At 45.1% G+C, this 21,028-nt stretch overlaps 1 protein-coding gene across 2 annotated transcripts in view; it reads right to left on the bottom strand.

The window, feature by feature from the left end:
* Positions 1-19,942, bottom strand: part of LOC144501377 (LIM domain kinase 1-like) — a 59,864-nt gene extending 39,922 nt beyond the window's left edge. The window contains exons 1-2 of one of the 2 annotated variants that reach the window (XM_078225046.1): positions 19,833-19,942; positions 19,365-19,461 (exon numbers count right to left, since the gene is read on the bottom strand). In XM_078225046.1, the coding sequence (XP_078081172.1) occupies positions 19,365-19,461; positions 19,833-19,890 (155 nt within the window). In that variant the 5' untranslated portion in view covers positions 19,891-19,942. Of the gene's footprint in view, positions 1-5,944; positions 6,065-19,364; positions 19,462-19,832 lie in introns of those variants that run through there. The other variant, XM_078225047.1, reaches the window with a different exon arrangement.
* Positions 19,943-21,028: the final 1,086 nt, after the last annotated feature.

Below are 21,028 nucleotides of genomic sequence, written 5' to 3'. Positions count from 1 at the left end.
GGCCATCTGGCCCCTTGAGCCTGCTCTGCCATTCAGTAAGATCATGGCTGATCTTTTTGTGGACTCAGCTCCACTTACGCGCCCGCTCACCATAACCCTTAATCCCTTTACTGTTCAAGAATCTATCTTTGCCTTAAAAACATTCAACAAGGTAGCCTCAACTGCTTCACTGGGCAGGGAATTTCACAGATTCACAGCCCTTTGGGTGAAGATCCTTCTGTGCTGTATATTTTCTCCGTTTCAGACAGAGTTCCATGCACAAAGTGCAACCTGACCTCTAGTCACTGCTTTGTCAGTAGGTGAAATAAATGATCAGGTGTTTTTAATATTTCCAGTAACAGCTCAGAGAACTTCCACTTTTAAAAATAGAAATGTTCTTTCACTTGAATGATTCCTGTGAAACCACAGGTGGACGGTCCTGGCACCATTTTGTCATAGAGGGCATGGAGTTCCTGTCAATCTCCTGACAGCAATCTATACTGTCATTGGCTGTTACCAATTCTGCAGCTTTTGGAGAAATTCCCTCAAAACGCAGCCTGTACAGGTTGCCCCACACAAGAGACAATATAGAGAGACTGGTGTGGTTGTAATAATTACCTTGGTGAAATCACTTAGTCAGTACATTGGTCTGGGTTTCAACTTGCGATTTCCCCCAAAAAATGACCCAACCTCCTGCCTCATAATTCCAGCAAAATCCTCCTTGAATATTCAGGAAGCTAAGTGCTGGTCAAATACAGGAAAGTGCAAATATCAATGGCCTTCACTTCAAATGTTCAGTACGATTCACATCCAATAGCACCATCATCACTGAATCCACCGCTATCAACATCCAGAGGATTACCATGAACCAGAAACTCAACTTGACCAGCCATGTAAATACCGTGGCTACAAAAGCAAGTGAAAGGTTCAGAATTTTGCAGTAACTCATCTCTTCACTCCCCAAAGCTGTCCACCATCTTTCAGGCACATATCAGGAGCACGATGGAATACTCCGCACCAAGAAACTCAACATCATCTGAAAAAAGCAACCCACTTGTCCAGCACTCCATCCACCACCTGAAATAGTCACATACTTCTCATAGAATCATAGAACCCTACAGTGCAGAAAGAGGCCATTCAGCCCATCGAGTCTGCACCAACCACAATCCATCTCCAACTGGCGTGCAATTGGCGTGCAACTGGCATGCAATTCTCCAACTGGCGTGCAGTGGCAGCACTGTATCATCTGCAAGATGCATTGCAGCAACTCACCAAGGCTCCTTTAATGGCACCTTCCAAACCTGCAACCTCTATCTAGAAGGACAAGGGCATCAGATGCATGGGAATACCGCCACCTGCAAGTTCCCCTCCATTGACCCCACTTGAAAACACATTGCCGTTCCTTCATTGTTTCTCAAGTGAAAATCCTGGAGGCCCCCCTGGAATAGCACTGTGGGTATGTCTACACCACATGGACTCCAGTGCTTCAAAGCGGTAGATGAGTGCCATCTTCTCATCAGCAATTAGTGATGGGCAATAAATGCTGGCCTTCCTGTACGGGTCACATTCCATGAACAAAAAAACTTAAAGAAAGCAAGTCAATAGTCAGCAACTGAACTAGTCAGCAACAAGGGGGCGGCACGGTAGCACAGTGGTTAGCACTGTTGCTTCACAGCTCCAGGGACCTGGGTTCGATTCCCGGCTTGGGTCACTGTCTGTGTGGAGTTTGCACATTCTCCTCGTGTCTGCGTGGTTTTCCTCCGGGTGCTCCAGTTTCCTCCCACAGTCCAAAGATATGCGGGTTAGGCTGATTGGCCATGCTAAAATTGCCCTTAGTGTCCTGGGATGCGTAGGTTAGAGGGATTAGTGGGTGGATATGGGGGTAGGGCCTGGGTGGGATTGTGGTCGGTGCAGACTCGATGGGCTGAATGGCCTCTTTCTGTGCTGTAGGGTTTCTAAGATTAAACCTAAATTTAAAAATTCAGCAGACATTTCAATCACCAAGCTACAAACTGAACTAGCCAACGCACTAAAGACCAGCTGGGATAGGTTTGAAGATCAATGTAGGAAAGGGGCCTCAAATTAAGCCCACATTCACATGTTGAACAAATTGCTGGAAGTCAAAAAACCTTTCATTCCCCATAATTACTGGCAACCACCCGAACCTGGGTAGTGATCACACTGTGGGAGACAAAACCTGACTGAAGACAGTGGGCTGAACATTCCTACACACATTCTTTTGAGATTTAAGAAAGCACTTTCTGCGTGATAGCGAGCTATAACTTTGTGTAGTGACGACAAACTACCTCATGGCCAACATGTTCAACATTGCAGATAGGATGCAATGGGATGCAGGAGTTAGGCCCTCAGAATAGGAGTATGTTCAGAGACTTCATGACGAGCATTGAGACCAGAACTTGGACTATTGGAGCCCACCTGAAAAAAGATAGTGAGAGGCCCCTGTGCAGAGTCTGGGCAGTGTATGAGGAACCTGCTCCAATGAGTGGCAAGGGGCTGATACTGTATTGAAGTCTGAGTTGACAAGATTTTCATAGAATCATAGAAACCCTACAGTACAGAAAGAGGCCATTCGTCCCATCGAGTCTGCACCAACCACAATCCCACCCAGGCCCTACCCCCATATCCCTACATATTTTACCCGCTAATCCCTCTAACCTACACATCCCAGGACACTAAAGGGCAATTTTAGCATGGCCAATCAACCTAACCTGCACATCTTTGGACTGTGGGAGGGAACCGGAGCATCCGGAGGAAACCCACGCAGACACGGGGAGAATGTGCAAACTCCACACAGACAGTGACCCAAGCCGGGAATCGAACCCAGGTCCCTGGAGCTGTGAAGCAGCAGTGCTAACCACTGTGCTACCGTGCCTCCCAAATCATTACACCTAAAAACCAGCAGAGTACAAATACTATGAGGCAACCACTACTTTGAGAGCAAGAATGATGGTATAACAACAAAAACACCATATTTAACACAAGTCGAGTGTAAAAAAAAATCCCAAAGCACTTCACCAAATGAGGAAACAGACATTGAGCCAAGACAAAATATAAGGAAGAGAAACATTGGTCAAAGGAGTCCTTAATGCAGGAGGAAGCGGCAGAGTTTAGGGAAGACATGGGTTCTTGGTAGCTAAAAGCACAGCCACCCATGTTGGAGTAAAGGCCAGGAGTGTATACACCAGATAGAAAAGTCAGTAGAGGGGAGAGTTTAGCGAAGATAATTTGTAAGGCTGGATGAAGTTAGAAAGACATGTTTAAACACAAGAATGGAATTTTAAATCTGAAGACCTGGGGCAAAACGTAGGTTAACAAGGGCAGAGACAAGCAGGATGTACACGCAGATGGTTTATGGGCTGCAGAGATTTAGGAAGTATCATTTACGGTGGGTGGGAGGCTGTTTAGACAAGCACTGAATGAGACAAGAAGGTGGAATTAGGTGACCTTTGAGATGGAGAAGACATAGGACTCGAAGAGACATAGGACTCGAAGCAGAGTTTGGAGTATAGAATACTGAGGTTACAAACAGGCTGATTCCATCTAAGACAGCAACCAGGGTGGGCACTGGAGCTGACAGCAAAAATATCAGGATTGTTTTTTGCTAGCAGGATGAAGGCTTCGGTCTGTCACTCCCTTGGATGCTTTACAGCAAGATTTCTTCCAACTGATGTAATGACTCCAGCGTTAGCTCAAGTGGCTAGATGGGCTGGTTTCTGATGCACAATGATGCCAACAGCGTAGGTTCGGTATTCATGAAGGCCCACCTTCTCAACCTTGCCCGAGGTGTAGTGATCCTCAGGTTAAATCGCCACAAGTCAGCTCTCCCCTTTTACACACTGCTGCCCACTGCCCAGCTAGACATTCACTGCATTGCTGCCCACTTCCCAGAGAACCAGATATTCATTGCGCTGCTGCCCACTGTCCAGACAGCCAGACTCACACTGCATTTCTGTTCCTTCACTGATACTGAACCTTTAAACTGTGCACCATCTCAGCACCCTGATCAAACTAGGCTCAATGTAAAATCAGATCCTCTGACCAAAACAAGGTTGAGGCAACAAAGTTTTAAACTGGACAGTTGAGAACTCATCTATTTTTATCTGATGATGTACGGTGGGGACAAGGATGAGGGACCAGCACCACATCCCCATCCCTAAAACTTCCCCCTGGACTTTCCTCCCATTCATCCTACCACATACAAATGCCACTGTGCTTAGGAAAAGGGAAGAGAGTCAGTGTTAGGAACCTGGCTGATTCCCACTCCTGAAGTAACAGACCAAAAAAAGAAAGAGATGGTGGTATAGTAATGTCACTGGGCTCATTACGCAGTGACCCAGGCAAATGCTCTGGGGTCATGGGTTCAAATCTCACCACGACAGCTGCTGGAATTTAAATTAAACAAAAAAAAAATCTCAAATTGAAAAACTATTCTCGTAAATGGTTATCATGAAGCTATAATCAATTGGCATCTAAGTAACATCCTTTCGGTCAGGAAATATGCCATCCTTACCTGGTCTAATCTGGTTGACATGTGACTCCAGACTCACACTAATGTGACTGACTCTTAACTGCTCTCAAGGGCAATTGGCGATGGACACAAATGCTGGCCTTGCCATCAACACCCACATCCTGAAAGGTTAAACACTAAGGTTTGGCGAGGATCAGGAGAGGTAAGCATCAAGAAACTGACACTTGCCCACCTCCCACAATGAACCTTTCACTGAAGCACGATTCAGTCAGTCATTTTTATATTTGATTCGAGGTTTTTAAAGGAAGTTTCTGGCCCTTTTAACAATAGCCTTGTCTCAGTGATGCAGCAAGTAAGCCACTGGGGTGCAGAACTGTTGGGTATAAATTTGTCACTACTGATGAACTACACCATCATCTAGTCTTCCTTAGGTACAGTTTTCCCACAAATTTGCTGGTGCCATTCTATCCCAAATCAATGCAATCACTGCTTGACTGGGCAACTGCTGATGGCAACTTACAGCTTTAAAAGGTGCAGTCGGTACCTGACTCTGCTACCATCTCTATAAAAGGTTGAAGTACAGCAACAGTAGGCAGCAACTGGGAAAAGAGCATGGCAATGGGACACAGACAGGAGGAGAGTTGCTTCCAGCAGTAACCTCTACAAAGAGCTGAAAGGTTAACATGGATCTTAGTCTTTGACACTTGATGAGCATTTTTTATTTATTACAGGATGTGGGCATCACTGGCAAAAGTAGCATTTATTGCCTGTCCCTAATTGTCCTTGAAAAAAGGTGATGGTGAGCCACTGACTTGACAACTGAGAGGCTTGCTCGGCCATTCCAGGAGGCAGTTAAGAATCATTCACATTGCAGTGTGCCTGGAGTCACGTGTAGGCCAGGCAAGGCAGATCTTCTTCCCTCAAGGGCATCAGTGAAGCAGATATGTTTTTACAACAATCCAGTAGTTTCATTGTCTTTATTACTTAATGGGTGGCACGGTGGCACAGTGGTTAGCACTACTGCCTCACAGTGCCAGGGGCCCCTGTTCAATTCCCAGCTTGGGTCACTGTCTGTGCGGAGTCTGCACATTCTCCCCGTGTCTGCGTGGGTTTCCTCCGGATGCTCCGGTTTCCTCCCACAGCCTGAAAGAGGTGCTGGTTAGGTGCATTGGCCATGCTAACTTCTCCCTCAGTGTACCAGAACATGTGCCGGAGTGTGGCGACTAGGGGATTTTCACAGCAACTTCATTGCAGTGTTAATGTAAGCCTACTTGTGACACTAATAAAATAACCGAAACAAGCTTTTAAATCCAGATTTATTTAATTTAATCTCCACAGCTGCTGTGGTGGGATCTGAATTCATGCCTCTGGATCAGCAGTCAAGGTCTTTGGATTACCACAGCCTTATAACAGCTATGCTCCCACCGAATTTCTGATAATGTTAGGGGTAACTCTCCTTGGAGCTCAGCTACTCACCTGACTCCCTGGTTTGAGGAACGTACCCTGTAGCAGCGAGTCAGCATCATCTTCTGGGTAACAACACTCCCAAGTTCTTGTTTCCCACCACGGAGTAAGTTCTAACACTCTGCAGGGAAATCCCACTGAGACAGAAAGCCTGCAGCAGAAGTGGCAGCTCGTGGACTCTGCAGACACTTGCCTGGACGCTGTGTCTCCAAAATTAGCCCTTCTAAATCAGCCAGAATTGGTCTGACAACAGCAACCAAACCCACTTCCTACTGCAAACCATGTCACAGAGTATCAGATAGAGTGTGCGCGTGGGTGGGTGGGTGGGGTGACGATGCTGAGGAGAAGTGATCATTGAATACCCCCCCTTGCTCCAACCAAAATGCCAAACAGCTTTCAGAACACAATTTACATTTCTGCACCAATTTCTTTATGACATCAAGGAGGAACTGATTTGGAGAAGTCAATCTGGAAGTGGACTGGATTCACAATGACGTAATTTCCTAGGCTTCCAAAATTGACATATTTTACAATCTTACCCCACCTTTTAAGACCCAATCAGACAGTTCCCGTCTCCTAATTCTAATGTCGCTTATTCACACAGCTGATGTGGATAGAAGTCACTCATTTAGTGCAATGAGGTTTGCACAAACTGTGGCCACGCGCAGCACTCTGGCACTTGACATTCCGGAAACTCCATTCTATTTGTCATTGTATTTCCCAGCTAGTCTCGGGATGCCAATAATTCAGGAATTAAAGACCAGTAACTTGGACACTTCTGAAACCAACCTGGAGGGAAAAATCAGAGTGAATTAACAAAGTGCTTCCCCTCCCCCATCCAATTTTCTTCAAATATTTCTGTATCGGAGAGTGGGGAAATGATGGTTTAACTGGGCAGGGCAGTTGGAAGAGTGAGGTCATGACAAAAATCTCCAAGATTATATCCAACCCGAGTTGGCAGCCTTAAGCCTGCCCAGCTTGAATTTTGAAAGCAAGGAGGATTGGCCTTGGTGCTGGTTTGTGTTTTGGGAAATGAAACCTTTACCAAGTGTACTACCTGGTTTGACATAATCACACGATTCTGCCATAAGGCAAGCTCAGTGTAGGCTGCCACGTTTGATCAGTTCGATAGCCCTCGCACTGAGAGTACACTGAAGTACTGCTGTCCTCATACATGAAATGCGATGTCAGAAGTGGTTTTTAAACCCCAGAAATGGTGCAATGATACAGTTCAGAAAGGCACAAATGTTCAAATCTGAACAAAAGTTCAGGAAAAGCACTGAGCTAAAGTAAAATGACAAAGCAATAGCAGACAAAATGAAAGCAATCACATACTGAAGGCTGCAAGTAAATGCTAGGTGAGTGAACATGGGAACCTTTGGAAACTTTCCAATCCCATCTCCAGTCAAAATGAATGGTAATGGCAGAATTGGCAGTCATTCCACATACAATGGCAAAACAATGAGATTGCAACAGACTTAATTAACAAGCCTGAACTGATTAAGAGTAACCACACTTAACAGTGCTGGAGAGAGACTGCTACAAGGTGTATACCACGAATCTAATCTACAAAAGCAGGAATTCTCAACCATTTATACAGGCGGAACAGACAGATACGATCAATTGGTGAAACTGCTCAGGGAGAAGGTATCTCACTGGGTGTACAGAATATAAAACTACCATCAAACCCAGAGGTCCATGAATCCCCAACAACTGCAATGGAACAACAGTCACCAAGAGCCACAGGAGAAATACTCTCCAGACAAGCAACATCACCCAGATGAACAGCCAAAGTCAATGCGCATGCGTCTATTAAAGAAGCTTGCATGGTTTAAAGACTGTTGGCACAATGCATATGCAGAGTCTGACTAGTGGAACAAATAGCCGTTAATACATGATAACAGTGGGTAACTTGGGTAATTCACAGTCACACATGATTGTGCATGCAAAGTTGTCTTTGTTCACTATAGAAAAGGGGTTTGATTTGGATCTTTTGTTTGGTATGAAAAGGGGGACATTTGGGTTTTGGGAAATGTAATCTTTACTAAGATTGGGCTTTGGTGACTACTGTTCGTTACTAAGTGTAATATATGACTTTCCATAGTCGCGTGACTCTGCCACTGTCAGCTGTCATATCTGATCCATTCAATGTAACCTCTGAACAGAGAACACATTGAAGTAGCATTACTGTCCTTATCTATGAAACAGTGCTGTTGTTGGCGGATCCATGCTTATGTCGCCTGAAAATTTTGAGATATTGCATTCAATTCCTTCGTCCAAATCATTAATGTATATTGTGAATAGCTCGGGTCCCAGCACTGAACCCTGCAGTATCCCACTATTCACTGCCTGCCACTCAGAAAAGGACCCATTTATTCCCACTCTCTGCTTCCTGTCTGCCTACCAGTTCTCTATCCACGTCAATACATTACCTCCAATCTTATGAGCTTTAATTTTGCTCACTAGTCTCATGTGGGACCTTGTCAAAAGCCATTTGATTTGATTTGTCACGTGTATTAGTATACAGTGAAAAGTATTGCTTCTTGCGCGCTATACAGACAAAGCATATTGTACATAGGGAAGAAGAGAGCGCAGAATGTACTGTTACAGTCACAGCTAGGGTGTAGAGAAAGATCAACTTAATGCGAGGTAGGTCCATTCAAAAGTCTGAGGCAGTAGGGAAGAAGCTGTTCTTGAGTCAGTTGGTACGTGATCTCAAAACTTTTGTATCTTTCCCCCCCGAATATCCGGGGTAAGTGGGTTCCTTAATTATGCTGCTTTTCCGAGGCAGCGGGAAATGTAGACAGAGTCAATGGATGGGAGGCTGGTTTGAATGATGGACTGGGCTTCATTCATGATCCTTTGTAGTTTCTTGCGGTCTTGGACAGAGCAGCAGCCATACCAAGCTGTGATACAACCAGAAAGAATGCTTTCTATGATGCATCTGTAAAAGTTGGTGAGAGTTGTAGCAGACATGCTAAATTTCCTTAGCCCCCTGAGAAAGTAGAGGCATTGGTGGGTTTTCTTAGCTATAGTGTCGGCATTTGGGGGGGGCGGGGGGGGGCAGGACAGGTTGTTGGTGATCTGGACACCTAAAAACTTTAAGCTCTCGACCATTTCTACTTTGTCCCCATTGACATAGGCAGGGACATGTCCTCCACTACCTTCCTGAAGTTGATAACTATCTCCTTCAATTTGTTGACATTGAGGGAGAGATTGTCATTGCACCATCTCACCAGATTCTCTATCTCTTTCCTGTACTGTGTCTCGTCATAGTTTAGACTGGACAGGCTTGATGCGGGAAGAATGTTCCCGATGTTGGGGAAGTGCAAAACTGGGAGGGTCACAGTCTAAGAATAAGCGGTAAGCCATTCAGGACTGAGATGAGGAAGAACTTCTTCACTCAGTTGTGAACCTGTGGAATTCTCTATCACAGAAAGCTGTTGGGGCCAGTTTGTTAGATATATTCAAGAGGGAGCTGGACATGGCCCTTGTGGCTAAAGTGATCAAGGGGTATGGAGAGAAAGCTGGAATGGGATAGTGAAAGTGCATGATCAGCCATGATCATATTGAATGGTGGTGCAGGCTTGAAGGGCCGAATGGCCTACTCCTCTTTTTTAATGTTTCAAAGTAGGTTACTTTAAATATGAGGCTTCTCAAATCTTTTAGTGGGTGTATTAACAGCTAGCCTCCCAAAACATCCATCCTATTCAATAGTTAATTCCAGGTTTATTACACTAACTATTAAAGTTATACAGCACTCAATCAATACTGTCCCAGTCAACTTCCTTGCTGAGGCATCCCACTGCTTTCCTGTTTACCTTAGGAAACATTATGACCAGTTATAGTTATACCCTTCAAGATGGTTATTGAACTCTCCAAGACGTCCAACAAATGTACATCTAAAATGGAGGGGAAAATGGGTTTAAACTGCGTGCAGTCAAGAATCCATGGCACAAACTTTGCTGTGATCAAGAAAAACTTGGGATTCCCTCGAGACTCAATAAATGAAGACCAGAGGTGTATTTGAAAATCAGTTTAAAAAAGCGCAAGTATAAAGACATGGAATGCACACTTAAATGCAGGAAGGGGACTTGGTCAGCATGATACACACTGCTATTTCCTGAAAAACTATCTACATATTGTGCTCTGCTAGACTGTTCCTCCCGCTGCACCAGACTGCAATGATAGTTCCACAGCCCTCAGGTATTTCAAACAAACAGTCCTTCATCTGTGAGCAGAGAGGGGGCAGGTCATTCACCCAGAGGCTGACAGTCCAATATCATCGTGTCCTTAAATTTCAACACTCACACTTCATAGCAGGAGCTGACAGGACAGCAATCAAGAACAGGCGCCTTGATAATTTTAAACTATATGCACTAGACCACAAATTAGACTAAAGCTTTCTTTGCACTGGCCCATAAAACATCCCCAGGAGAGCTACAGCATGGGTTAGGTTTCTTCAAACGCTCCATCATGAACTCCCGCAATTATAAATATTTTTTCTAAAGTTGGGGGGCAGGAGGCTATGGGGTTTAGTCAAAGCCTGGTCAAAACAGCATTTGGAAGACACCCAAGCAATAAACAGAGTGCAGAAGAATGCACGCAAGGGATGTAGGGCTAGGGGAAATAGTGGTAGTCTTGGCTCAGTTGCAACTCTCTTGCCTGAAGTCAGAAAGTTGAGGGTTCAATCCCCACTCAGACGGGAGCACACGGTGCAACATTGCTGGAGATTGTCAGTGGCACTGTCTTTTGCATAAGATGTTAAACCAAGACTCTGCCTGACCAAAGACCTTGTTTCCTCACCAACATTACTCTCTCATCTAACATTGCCATAAACCCATCACTTGGCCTTTATCTCTTTGCTGTACTTCAACAGTTGTGAAGCACTTCGAGCCATCTTGAGACTGTCAAATACCCCGTGGAGTTGTACAAACACCTCCATCTAGATTAGCTTTCTAGATTACATTCAGCAAATACCGATGGTAGCATTTGACAGACTGGCAGTAAGTCATTACTGGGACACCTCTTCAGGTACGGTGCCATTGTAAATCTCTTCTTTTATAGCTTAGGAGAATATCTGACATTACTCACAGCAGCCATCACTGACAGCCCTTTACTGTAAGAAGTCTCACAACACCAGGTTAAAGTCCAACCGGTTTATTTGGAATCACGAGCTTTCGGAACGCTGCTCCTTCACCAGGTGAGTGACTCACCCCAGTCCAATGCGGGCATTCCACATCATGGCAGTCCTTTATAGTCTAAAGGGCTCTTAATACATGTCAGAGGCCTATTACTTGTACCTCCTTGATACTCATCAATAGAACTACAGCAGGGGTTCCAAAACTGTGGTTTTCAGAAGTCACATCTGGGGTTGTGTGCTCTCCCTCCCGAGAGCAGTAATGGTGAATGTGGAGAAGTCACTGCCCAGACCAGGGGCACTGATGGGCCCACCCTGCATCGAATAGATCAACGCCGCCAACAGCACAAGGCAGATGGTGAGCTCAAAATGCTCTTTAACTTCAGAAAACACTTCTCACCGCGAGTGCCAAGCATGCCCTGGATGTTTGTGCATTGTCTTGGCACAAGCAAGGAGGCTGTGGCGTAGTGGTATTGTCACTGCAATCCAGAGGCCCAGGGTAATGTTCTGGGGATCCAGGCTCAAATCCCATCATGGCAGATGGTGAAACGTGAATTCAATAAAAAAGATTGACCATTTGATTCATTAACGCCTTTTAGGGAAGGAAATCTGCCGTTCTTACCTGGTCTGGTCTATGTGGCTCCAGATCCACAGCAATGTGGTTGACTCTTAAATGTCCCCTCAGGGGTGGGCAATAAATGCCGACCCAGTCAAGTACACCCACATCCCATGAACAAATAAACAAAAGCAGAGCTCAGCAAGAATGAATAACACCTTTGCAACTCTATGCTGGTTTATTACACCTTGTTAGGAACATCAATTCAAAGTACCAAATCCTGAACAGAATTTAATAGAACCACAAGAAAATACTTTACCCAGCTCTCTCTCCTCCCCCTCCACCCCACACACCGGGTTGAGAGTAATTCTCCTAAATTATAAAATAAAAGACTTACAATTAGTTTCTGAAGAGGTCTCTCAAAGTGTCATCTTATTGCCAGTATGTCTATTATATAGCCCTTGGTCAATATGACCCCTTCCCTTCTTGAGTTTACAAAGGACAAAGAAAATTACAGCACAGGAACAGGCCCTTCGGCCCTCCAAGCCTGCACCGACCATGGTGCCCGACTGAACTAAAACCTGCTACTTTTCCGGGGACCATATCCCTCTATTCTCATCCTATTCATGTATTTGTCCAGACGCCCCTTAAAACTCACTATCGTATCTGCTTCCACCACCTTCACTGGCAGCGAGTTCCAGGCACCCATCACCCTCTGTAAATAAAAACTTGTCTCGTACATCTCCTTTAAACCTTGCCCCTCACACCTTAAACCTATGCCCCCTAGTAATTGACTCTTCCACCCTGGGAAAAAGCTTCTGACTATCCACTCTGTCCATGCCCCTCATAATCTTGTAGACTTTTATCAGGTTGCCTCTCGACCTCCGTCGTTCCAGTGAGAACAAACCAAGTTTCTCCAACCTCTCCTCATAGCTAATGCCCTCCATACCAGGCAACATCCTGGTAAATCTTTTCTGTACCCTCTCCAAAGTCTCCACATACTTCTGGTGGTGTGGCGATCAGAATTGAACACTATATTCCAAGTGCAGCCTAACTAAGGTTCTATAAAGCTGCAACATGACTGGCCAATTTTTAAACTTAATGGCCCGGCCGATGATGGCAAGCATGCCGTATGCCTTCTTGACTACCTTCTCCACCTGCGTTGCTACTTCAGTGACCCGTGTACCTGTACACCCAGATCTCTTTGCCTATCAATACTCTTAAGGGTTCTGCCATTTACTGTATATTTCCTATCTGTATTAGACTTCCAAAATGCATGACCTCACATTTGTCTGGATTAAACTCCATCTGCCATCTCTCCGCCCAAGCCTACAACCGATCTATATCCTGCTGCAACCTCTGTTGGTTCTCATCGCTATTCACAAATCCATCAACCTTTGTGTCGTCCGCAAACTTACTAATCAAACCAGTTACATTTTCCTCCAAGTCATTTATATATATATTACAAACAGCAAAGGTCCCAGCACTGATCCCTGAGGAATGCCACTTGTCACAGGCCTCCATTCAAAAACACACCCTTCCACTGCTACCCTCTGTCTTCTATGACCGAGTCAGTTCTGTATCCACCTTGCAAGCTCACCTCTGATCCCATGTGACTTCACTTTCTGCACCAGTCTGCCATGAGGGACCTTGTCAAAGGCCTTACTGAAGTCCATGTAGACAACATCCACTGTCCTACCCTCAATCATCTTCGTCACTTCCTCGAAAAACTTGATCAAGTTAGTGAGATATGAACTCCCCTTCACAAAACCACGTTGCCTCTCGCTAATACGTCCACTTATTACCAAGTGGGAGTAAATCCTGTCTCGAAGAATTCTCTCCAATAATCTCCCTACCACTGACGTAAGGCTCACTGGCCTGTGATTACCTGGATTATTCTTGCTACCCTTCTTAAACAAAGGAACAACATTGGCTATTCTCCAATCCTCTGGGACCTCCCCTGTAGCCAGTGAGGATACAAAGATTTCTCTCAAGGCCCCAGCAATTTCCTCCCTTGCCTCTCTCAGTATTTTGGGGTATATCCCATTAGGCCCTGGAGACTTGTCTACCTTAATGTTTCTCAAGAACCCCAATATCTCCTCCTTTTTGATCTCAACATGACTCAAACTATATACATACCCTTTCCCAGATTTATCATCCACCAAGTCCTTTTCTTTGGTGAATACTGACTCAAAAGTACTCATTTAATATCGCGTCCATTTTCTCTGGCTCCATGCATAGATTCCCTCCCTTGTCCTTGAGTGGGCCAACCCTCTCCCTGGCTACCCTCTTGTCCTTAAAAATGTATAAAAAGCTTTGGGATTTTCCTTAATCCTGCTGGCCAATGATTTTTCATGACCCCTTTTAGTCCTCCTTACTCCTTGCTTAAGTTTCTTTCTACTTTCCTTGTATTCCACACTCGCTTCGTGTGTTCCCAGCCTCCTAGCCTTGACAAATGCTTCCTTTTTCTCTTTGACTAGGCTCACAATATCCCTCATTATCCAAGGTTCCCAAAACTTGCCGTACTTATCCTTCATCCTTACAGGAATGTGCCGGTCCTGAATCCCTAACAACTTACACTTGAAAGCCTCCCATATGCCAGATGTTGATTTGCCCTCGAACATCTGCCCCCAATCTACATTCTTCAGTTACATGCACCCTTATTTTTCAGAACTCCTCCCATTACACCATCCAATTGCATACCCATGGCATTTTGTTTCATATACTAGTACCAGCTGCTCCCAAGGTGCAAAGCCATCCCAGCTGAAGTCAGCCCCAGACACAGTTCTTGGTGAATATCTCAGGACCATGGCCTAGCAGCTCTGCCGGGAGGGGAACAAGTGCAAGACAGCAGGAGTGGGAGCGGGTGCGAGTGCGAGAGTGGAATCCTCCCTGGAAGGCAGAGACTCTGGTGGCTGATATGTGCTCAGGCCAAAGCCAATGTCCAGCTTGCCAAGGCTGCATCCATTCGCTACTGTGCAGTGCACAAGGGTCACTATATGGATCGAGGCTGGAGCCCTGGCCTATCTGACCACCTGTCGAGATCTTGGATTTGGCCAGCAATGAGGCCCAGGACAGCAAGATGACCCACGTCGCCCCCGACCATCTGAAGCCCACGATGATGAGGAGTTCACCAAACTGCTGGGGGTATTCACCATAGTCTAAGGCAGGGTCATGTTCAGCTAGTTCTTGCTGCTGCCCGAGAAAACCAGACAGTCTAGCAAGGCAAGAGGACAAGATTAGAAAAAAAAACAAGCAATAGGAAGGGGACCGGAGATTGGAGCAGCAACATGGGAGACACAGAATGTGATTCTGTCTTCAACACTCGCTGCTCCTCCACCAAAATACACAATGACGACTTGCTTGAATTTGCTGCCCCAGGCATTGAGTTTGCAGGACTATTTGCGAGGTGCATTTTGAACCCTGGTGGGGGGAGGGAGAAATGGGAAGAAGGACATGCACACATTCATCCATACAAATACAGGCCTGTTCACACATATACATGCACGCAGTGGGGGAAGAGGATGTTCATCCAGTCTCTTGAATACAACGAGTTTTGCTGAAGTCTGCAATTTTTTAATTAATTCACAGGATGTGGGACTTGCTGGCCAAGCCAGCATTTACTTCCCATCTCTAACTTCCCTCGAGAAGGTGGTGCTGAGCTGCCTTCTTGAAGGGACCACTGCAGCCTCAAGGGAAACTAGGAATGTGCAGTAAATGGTGGCCTAGCCTGGGACATCTACATCCCATTAAAAAATCCACATGATGTAGGTGCACTCACAATGCTGTTAGGGAGGGAGTTCCAGGAATTTGACTCTGACAGTGAAGGAAGGGTAGTATATTTCCAAGTCAGGATGATGTGTGGCTTGGAGGGGAACTTGCAGACGGTGGTGTTCCCATGTTTCTGTTGCCCCTGTCAATCTAGGTGGTATAAGTTGCAGGTTTGAAAGGTGCTGTCGAAGGAGCTTGGTAAGTAGTTGCAGTGCATACTACACCAGTAGTCGAGGAAGTGAATGCTGATTATGGTGCCAGTCAAACAGGTTGCTTTGCCCTGGATGGTATCAAACTTCTGGTGTTGGAGCTGCACGCATCCAGACAAGGAGAGTATTCCATCACACTCCTGACTTGTGCCTTTCAGATGGATAGGTTTTGGGGAGTCAGGAGGTGTGTTCCTCAGCACAGAGTCCTAGCCTCTGACCTGGTCTTATAGCCACAGTATTGAAATGGCTGGTCCAGTCAATGGCAACTCCCGGTCTGTTGATTGTGAGGGTCAATAGGTTGTGGCTAACATTAGAATTTTTATGAAATACTTTAAAGACTCAGATTTCATATTGAGATTATTATATGTTTATCTATAACATACAAACTTAAATCAATACCTACTGAATGTTGCTTTCTTTTGTTTTGGCAGGCACCTGGAAGGGGGGGGGGGGTCATCAAATGTTAAACTGATGTCATTTTGGAAAACACCTTGGAAACCACTACACTACAGTATAAGAGTCCACCATTATTACAGAAATGTGGATTACCGTACAAAGCATCATTGCTGTTACTACAGTCTGTCAGTGCCCTTAGCGAGGTTTAAACGGTCAGTGTCAGACCCTACAGCAGTACATGCATGCCCCAATGTAAAATACTTACCTTGCAATGTGCACAATTACTGTACGGGATGTCAACTGTACATAGGTCAATAGGCTGTCACATAGGTTAGCCACAGCCTATTGGCCCCCACAATAAATGTTAATAGATGAGCCTTACAACATTCAGCATTAAATATCAGCAAAAATTACAGGTAACAAATAGATCTTACAGTGATGTTTATGCACCAAGTGCCATAATTCAGACAGTATCACTATTGTGGAACAGGTCAGACACTCCTGTCACAGCATCCAAGGCCACAACAATCTTCCCAAGTGAAATAGCGTTTACCTATATTTCAATTTAGGATACAGCATTCACTGCTCATGATCTGGCCTCCTCTACATTGGAGGAACCAAACAGTCTGGATGATCGCTTTACAGAACACCTCTGTTCAGTTTACACACTTGACCCTCAGCTTCCTGGCACTTGCCATTTTAATCCTCCTCTACCTTGCTTCCACTCATCTTCCTGTCCTTGACTTGTTACAGTATTCCAAAGCTCAATGCAAGTTTGAGGAACAACAGGTCATCTTTAGATTCAGCACACTCTGGACTCACTGAATTAAATCACAACCTCTGCCTCCATTTATTTTGTGTTTTGTTGCTCGATGCTTTTATTCCTTTACATTTGGATGACTGCTGTCCAACAATTCACACCTCATCTGGGCCACATCTTCTGTTTCTTGACTTAAGACCATAAGACCATAAGACATAGGAGCGGAAGTAAGGCCATTCGGCCCATCGAGTCCACTCCACCATTCAATCATGGTTGATTTCAACTCCATTTACCCGCTCTCTCCCCATAGCCCTTAATTCCTCGAGAAATCAAGAATTTATCAATTTCTGTCTTGAAGACGCTCAACGTCTCGGCCTCCACAGCCCTCTGTGGCAATGAATTCCACAGACCCACCACTCTCTGGCTGAAGAAATTTCTCCTCATCTCTGTTTTAAAGTGACTCCCTTTTATTCTAAGGCTGTGCCCCCGCGTCCTAGTCTCCCCTGTTAATGGAAACAACTTCCCTACGTCCATCCTATCTAAGCCGTTCATTATCTTGTAAGTTTCTATCAGATCTCCCCTCAACCTCCTAAACTCCAATGAATATAATCCCACGATCCTCAGACGTTCATCGTATGTCAGGCCTACCATTCCTGGGATCATCCGTGTGAATCTCCGCTGGACCCGCTCCAGTGCCAGTATGTCCTTCCTGAGGTGTGGGGCCCAAAATTGCTCACAGTACTCCAAATGGGGCCTAACCAGTGCTTTATAAAGCCTCAGAAGTACATCCCTGCTTTTGTATTCCAAGCCTCTTGAGATAAATGACAACATTACATTTGCTTTCTTAATTACGGACTCAACCTGCAAGTTTACCTTTAGAGAATCCTGGACTAGGACTCCCAAGTCCCTTTGCACTTTAGCATTATGAATTTTGTCACCGTTTAGAAAATAGTCCATGCCTCTATTCTTTTTTCCAAAGTGTGCCATTACTACTCCCTACAGCTTTTGTACCACAAAAGCGGTGTCATTTAAACTCTCCTGCTCACCACCTATCACCTTCCCTTATGTTCTCCCCACCCCTTTCATTGCCTTTCCTACAACCTATTACATTTCTAATTTCACTGTCCCCTGCTAATGCAAAATTCCTGTCTGCACATGTGCAGTGATCCGCTGTGTCCAGCCTGCCAGAAAGCCCTTTGAAAACTTAAATCACTTGGGGCTTTTGATTTAGGAACTGATAATCAGGAAGTTCTTCTCCACATACAGGCCAAAACATCTATTTGACTTAACAATAGATACGAGATTTAAGAAATCCCAATACTGCTGTGGGGGAAGATGGAGTATTGGTAGAGGGGAAGTGAGAAAAAATGTAGGATTTTTCTGGGTGTAAGATGGGACAAAATGGAGTAATGAATGTGATCTTTACAAGTGTAGAATTCCCCAGGACATAGCTCCTGAAGCAGTACTCAAGCAACAAGTTTGAGGGAGCACTAGAATTGTGCATGCACTGCATTGGTAACAAATGCAGCCTTCTAACCTTCCTCATTACTAACAAAAGGTCACAGATTTCAGCTCAACTTTCCCTTTCACGTTAACTTCCTCTTTCCACAGATGCTGCAAGATCTTTTGGAACATTTCTGTTTTTATTTACAAACAGAATGGGGAGGGTTAGTAAAAGCATGATGCTACTTATTTCAGTGTAAACTGCATGCAGTGCACGTGTCCTTTTTTTCATTCATTCATTCATGGGACATGGGCATCGTTGGCTGGCCAGCATTTATTGCCCATCCCTAATTTCCCCTGAGGTGGTGGTGGTGAGCTGCAATCTTGAAACCCTGCAGCCCACATGCTGGGGGTGACCCACAATGCTGTTGGGGAGGGACTTCCAGGATTTTGACCCGGTGGCTGCAAAGGAATGGTGATATATTTCCAAGTCAGGATGGTGAGTGGCTGAGGGGAACTTGCAGGTGGTGGTGTTCCCATGTATCTGCTGCCCTTGTCCTTCTAGATGGAAATGGGCGTGAGTTTGGAAGGTGTTGTCTAAGGATCTTTGATGATTTGCTGCAATACATCTTGTAGATAGTACACACTGCTGCAACTGAGCGTCAGTTATAGAGGGAGTAGATGTGGTGCCAATCAAGTAGGCTGTTTGGTCCTGGATGATGCCAAGTTGGCTGTGCATTAGAGTTACATGCAGTATTGCCACAATAATTATTGATACAACTGCCTGGAGGTAAAATTGTCAATACACTTGTGATATTCTTAATTCAAATTGCTCCCACACCAGGACCCTCATGATGCCTTACCCACGCTGTAATGCAACTTTAAAACTCTCTTCAGACACAAACCTAACAAAGGACAAAATCAAGATTTCTACATTGTGCTTTTCATGTTCTAACACACCATGGTTGGAAATCTTTCTGCTGAATTTCCATTAACATTGATACTGTCTTGTCTATATTATAAATATGTAATCTGCATCATAAAAATTAGCTGAATCTCAGACCAGCAAGCCTCTATTGCTTTCAGAGTGGTGGAATGCTGATTTAAGTGCAGTCTGAGTGTACAATGCACACAGAACCAGGATCTTGGGTTCCTACCTGAAGCAGGCATTGTGCCAGTCTGTATTAAGAGCCTGAAGGTACTGACCATCATAGATAGAGCGACCACATCCTGCACAGCATGGCAAACATCCCCCTGCAACCCAAGACAGAGTGTTAACGCATACCCTGGTAACAGAGCAGAGCCATCCATCCTTCCTGTAACACACACTGTGTAGCATAACCTAGGGCCCATCCGGACAGACAAAGCACAATGCGAATGGAAGCCAGCAAGGCCATGCCTCCTGCTGCAGCCAGACGTTAACATTCAGCATAGTAACTCAATACAACAGTAAGAGATATATAAACATTAATACAACGAGGCGGAATTTAATGAAATGCAGCTTCTAACAAGCAACTAGACTCATACAATATAACTGAATAGAGGTCGGGACAGTAAAGTCCTCTGAAGTGTTGCAGTATCCTGGTGTTACTGACTGCACTGAGACAGTGTGTGGGACAACCCACCCTCCTCCTCTCCCATCCGATCGTCCCTCCAGGTACAGCACAGCAGCATCAACCACATCCAGAGCAGCCAGTCTGACACCCTTAAACTGGAGTAGAGCGAGCAACCTGGAACTGAGCACCCAGCACTGCAGCTCTCTGCACTCACTCTCTCATACACACACAGGCTGGCCAACTAGCAACTGATCCTGAGACTCGGCAAAGGATTGCTGCAAACTGCACAGCAATGCAACTCCTCCGCCAGGGAGGTTCACAGCAATGCAGTCCCAGCAGAGCAACACCCACACAACCAGGTCAAAGCAATGCCAGCCTTGGGGGTATACACCCTTTACATCCACCTTTAAAGGTGGTTTGAATTTCATACTAGTCATGACCAGACGAGTTTATTTTTCGTTTCAAGCAATTGGAACTCACAGAAATAGGCAATGAGTTTTTTGTTTTGTTTTGTGGACGCTGATAAGATCTGTAACAGCGCACAAGTGAACTGTTAACCGTATTAAATTTCACCTTTTAAACTACAAATGTTTCAGGAGTTGACAAGCCTGGGGAATAGTATTACTTCTTTAGTTTCATTGGTTTAGTTGAATGGGTGGGGAAATTTGATAGTTAGTGGCCCCTGCATTTGTTCAGCTGCTTTTGCTTTCTGCAAATTGAAGCTGTTTAACTGTTTGTTTCCCAGGTCTCTTCAACACTCATTTGTTAGAACAGATTAAATGAATTAACATTCTCACTACAAAACTTCACCCTGATCTTAACGAACTTGGTAGTGTGATGTATGGAGAATGCATCTCTGCAGCACTCGATAAACTAACGTAACTTTATTATGGTATGTTCTCTCTCATACTTGCTGCTTCTCTTTTCCTGCTAATACATTGCATCACTTCCTTGCATACCTAACCACAGCAGGACTCCACAGTAAGCCTAAAGGGACAAATATATAACATTTCCTCCCCCCCCCCCCCCCCCCCCCGCCGCCGCCTAATTTGAACATTCCCAAAACAAGTCCAACATAAACAATAGTCAATAGGTTCGTCACTTCCATCAGTTCAGGTGGGCTGAAGGTCACCACTGTTGGAACGGTTACTGGTGAACCTTTGGCGGTTTCATCTTCACACTTATGTCAGCAGTGGTTGGTTTAACCGGAGTTGACATGGGAACTGGAGGTTTGACTTCCTCAACGTGTCTGATGGTGTAATGAT

Source organism: Mustelus asterias, chromosome 12 (assembly GCF_964213995.1).
Source record: "Mustelus asterias chromosome 12, sMusAst1.hap1.1, whole genome shotgun sequence".
NCBI classification, from domain to species: Eukaryota; Metazoa; Chordata; class Chondrichthyes; order Carcharhiniformes; family Triakidae; genus Mustelus; species Mustelus asterias.
The sequence above is the reverse complement of the archived record's forward strand: the minus strand, read 5'-3'. Positions and strand labels throughout refer to the sequence as shown.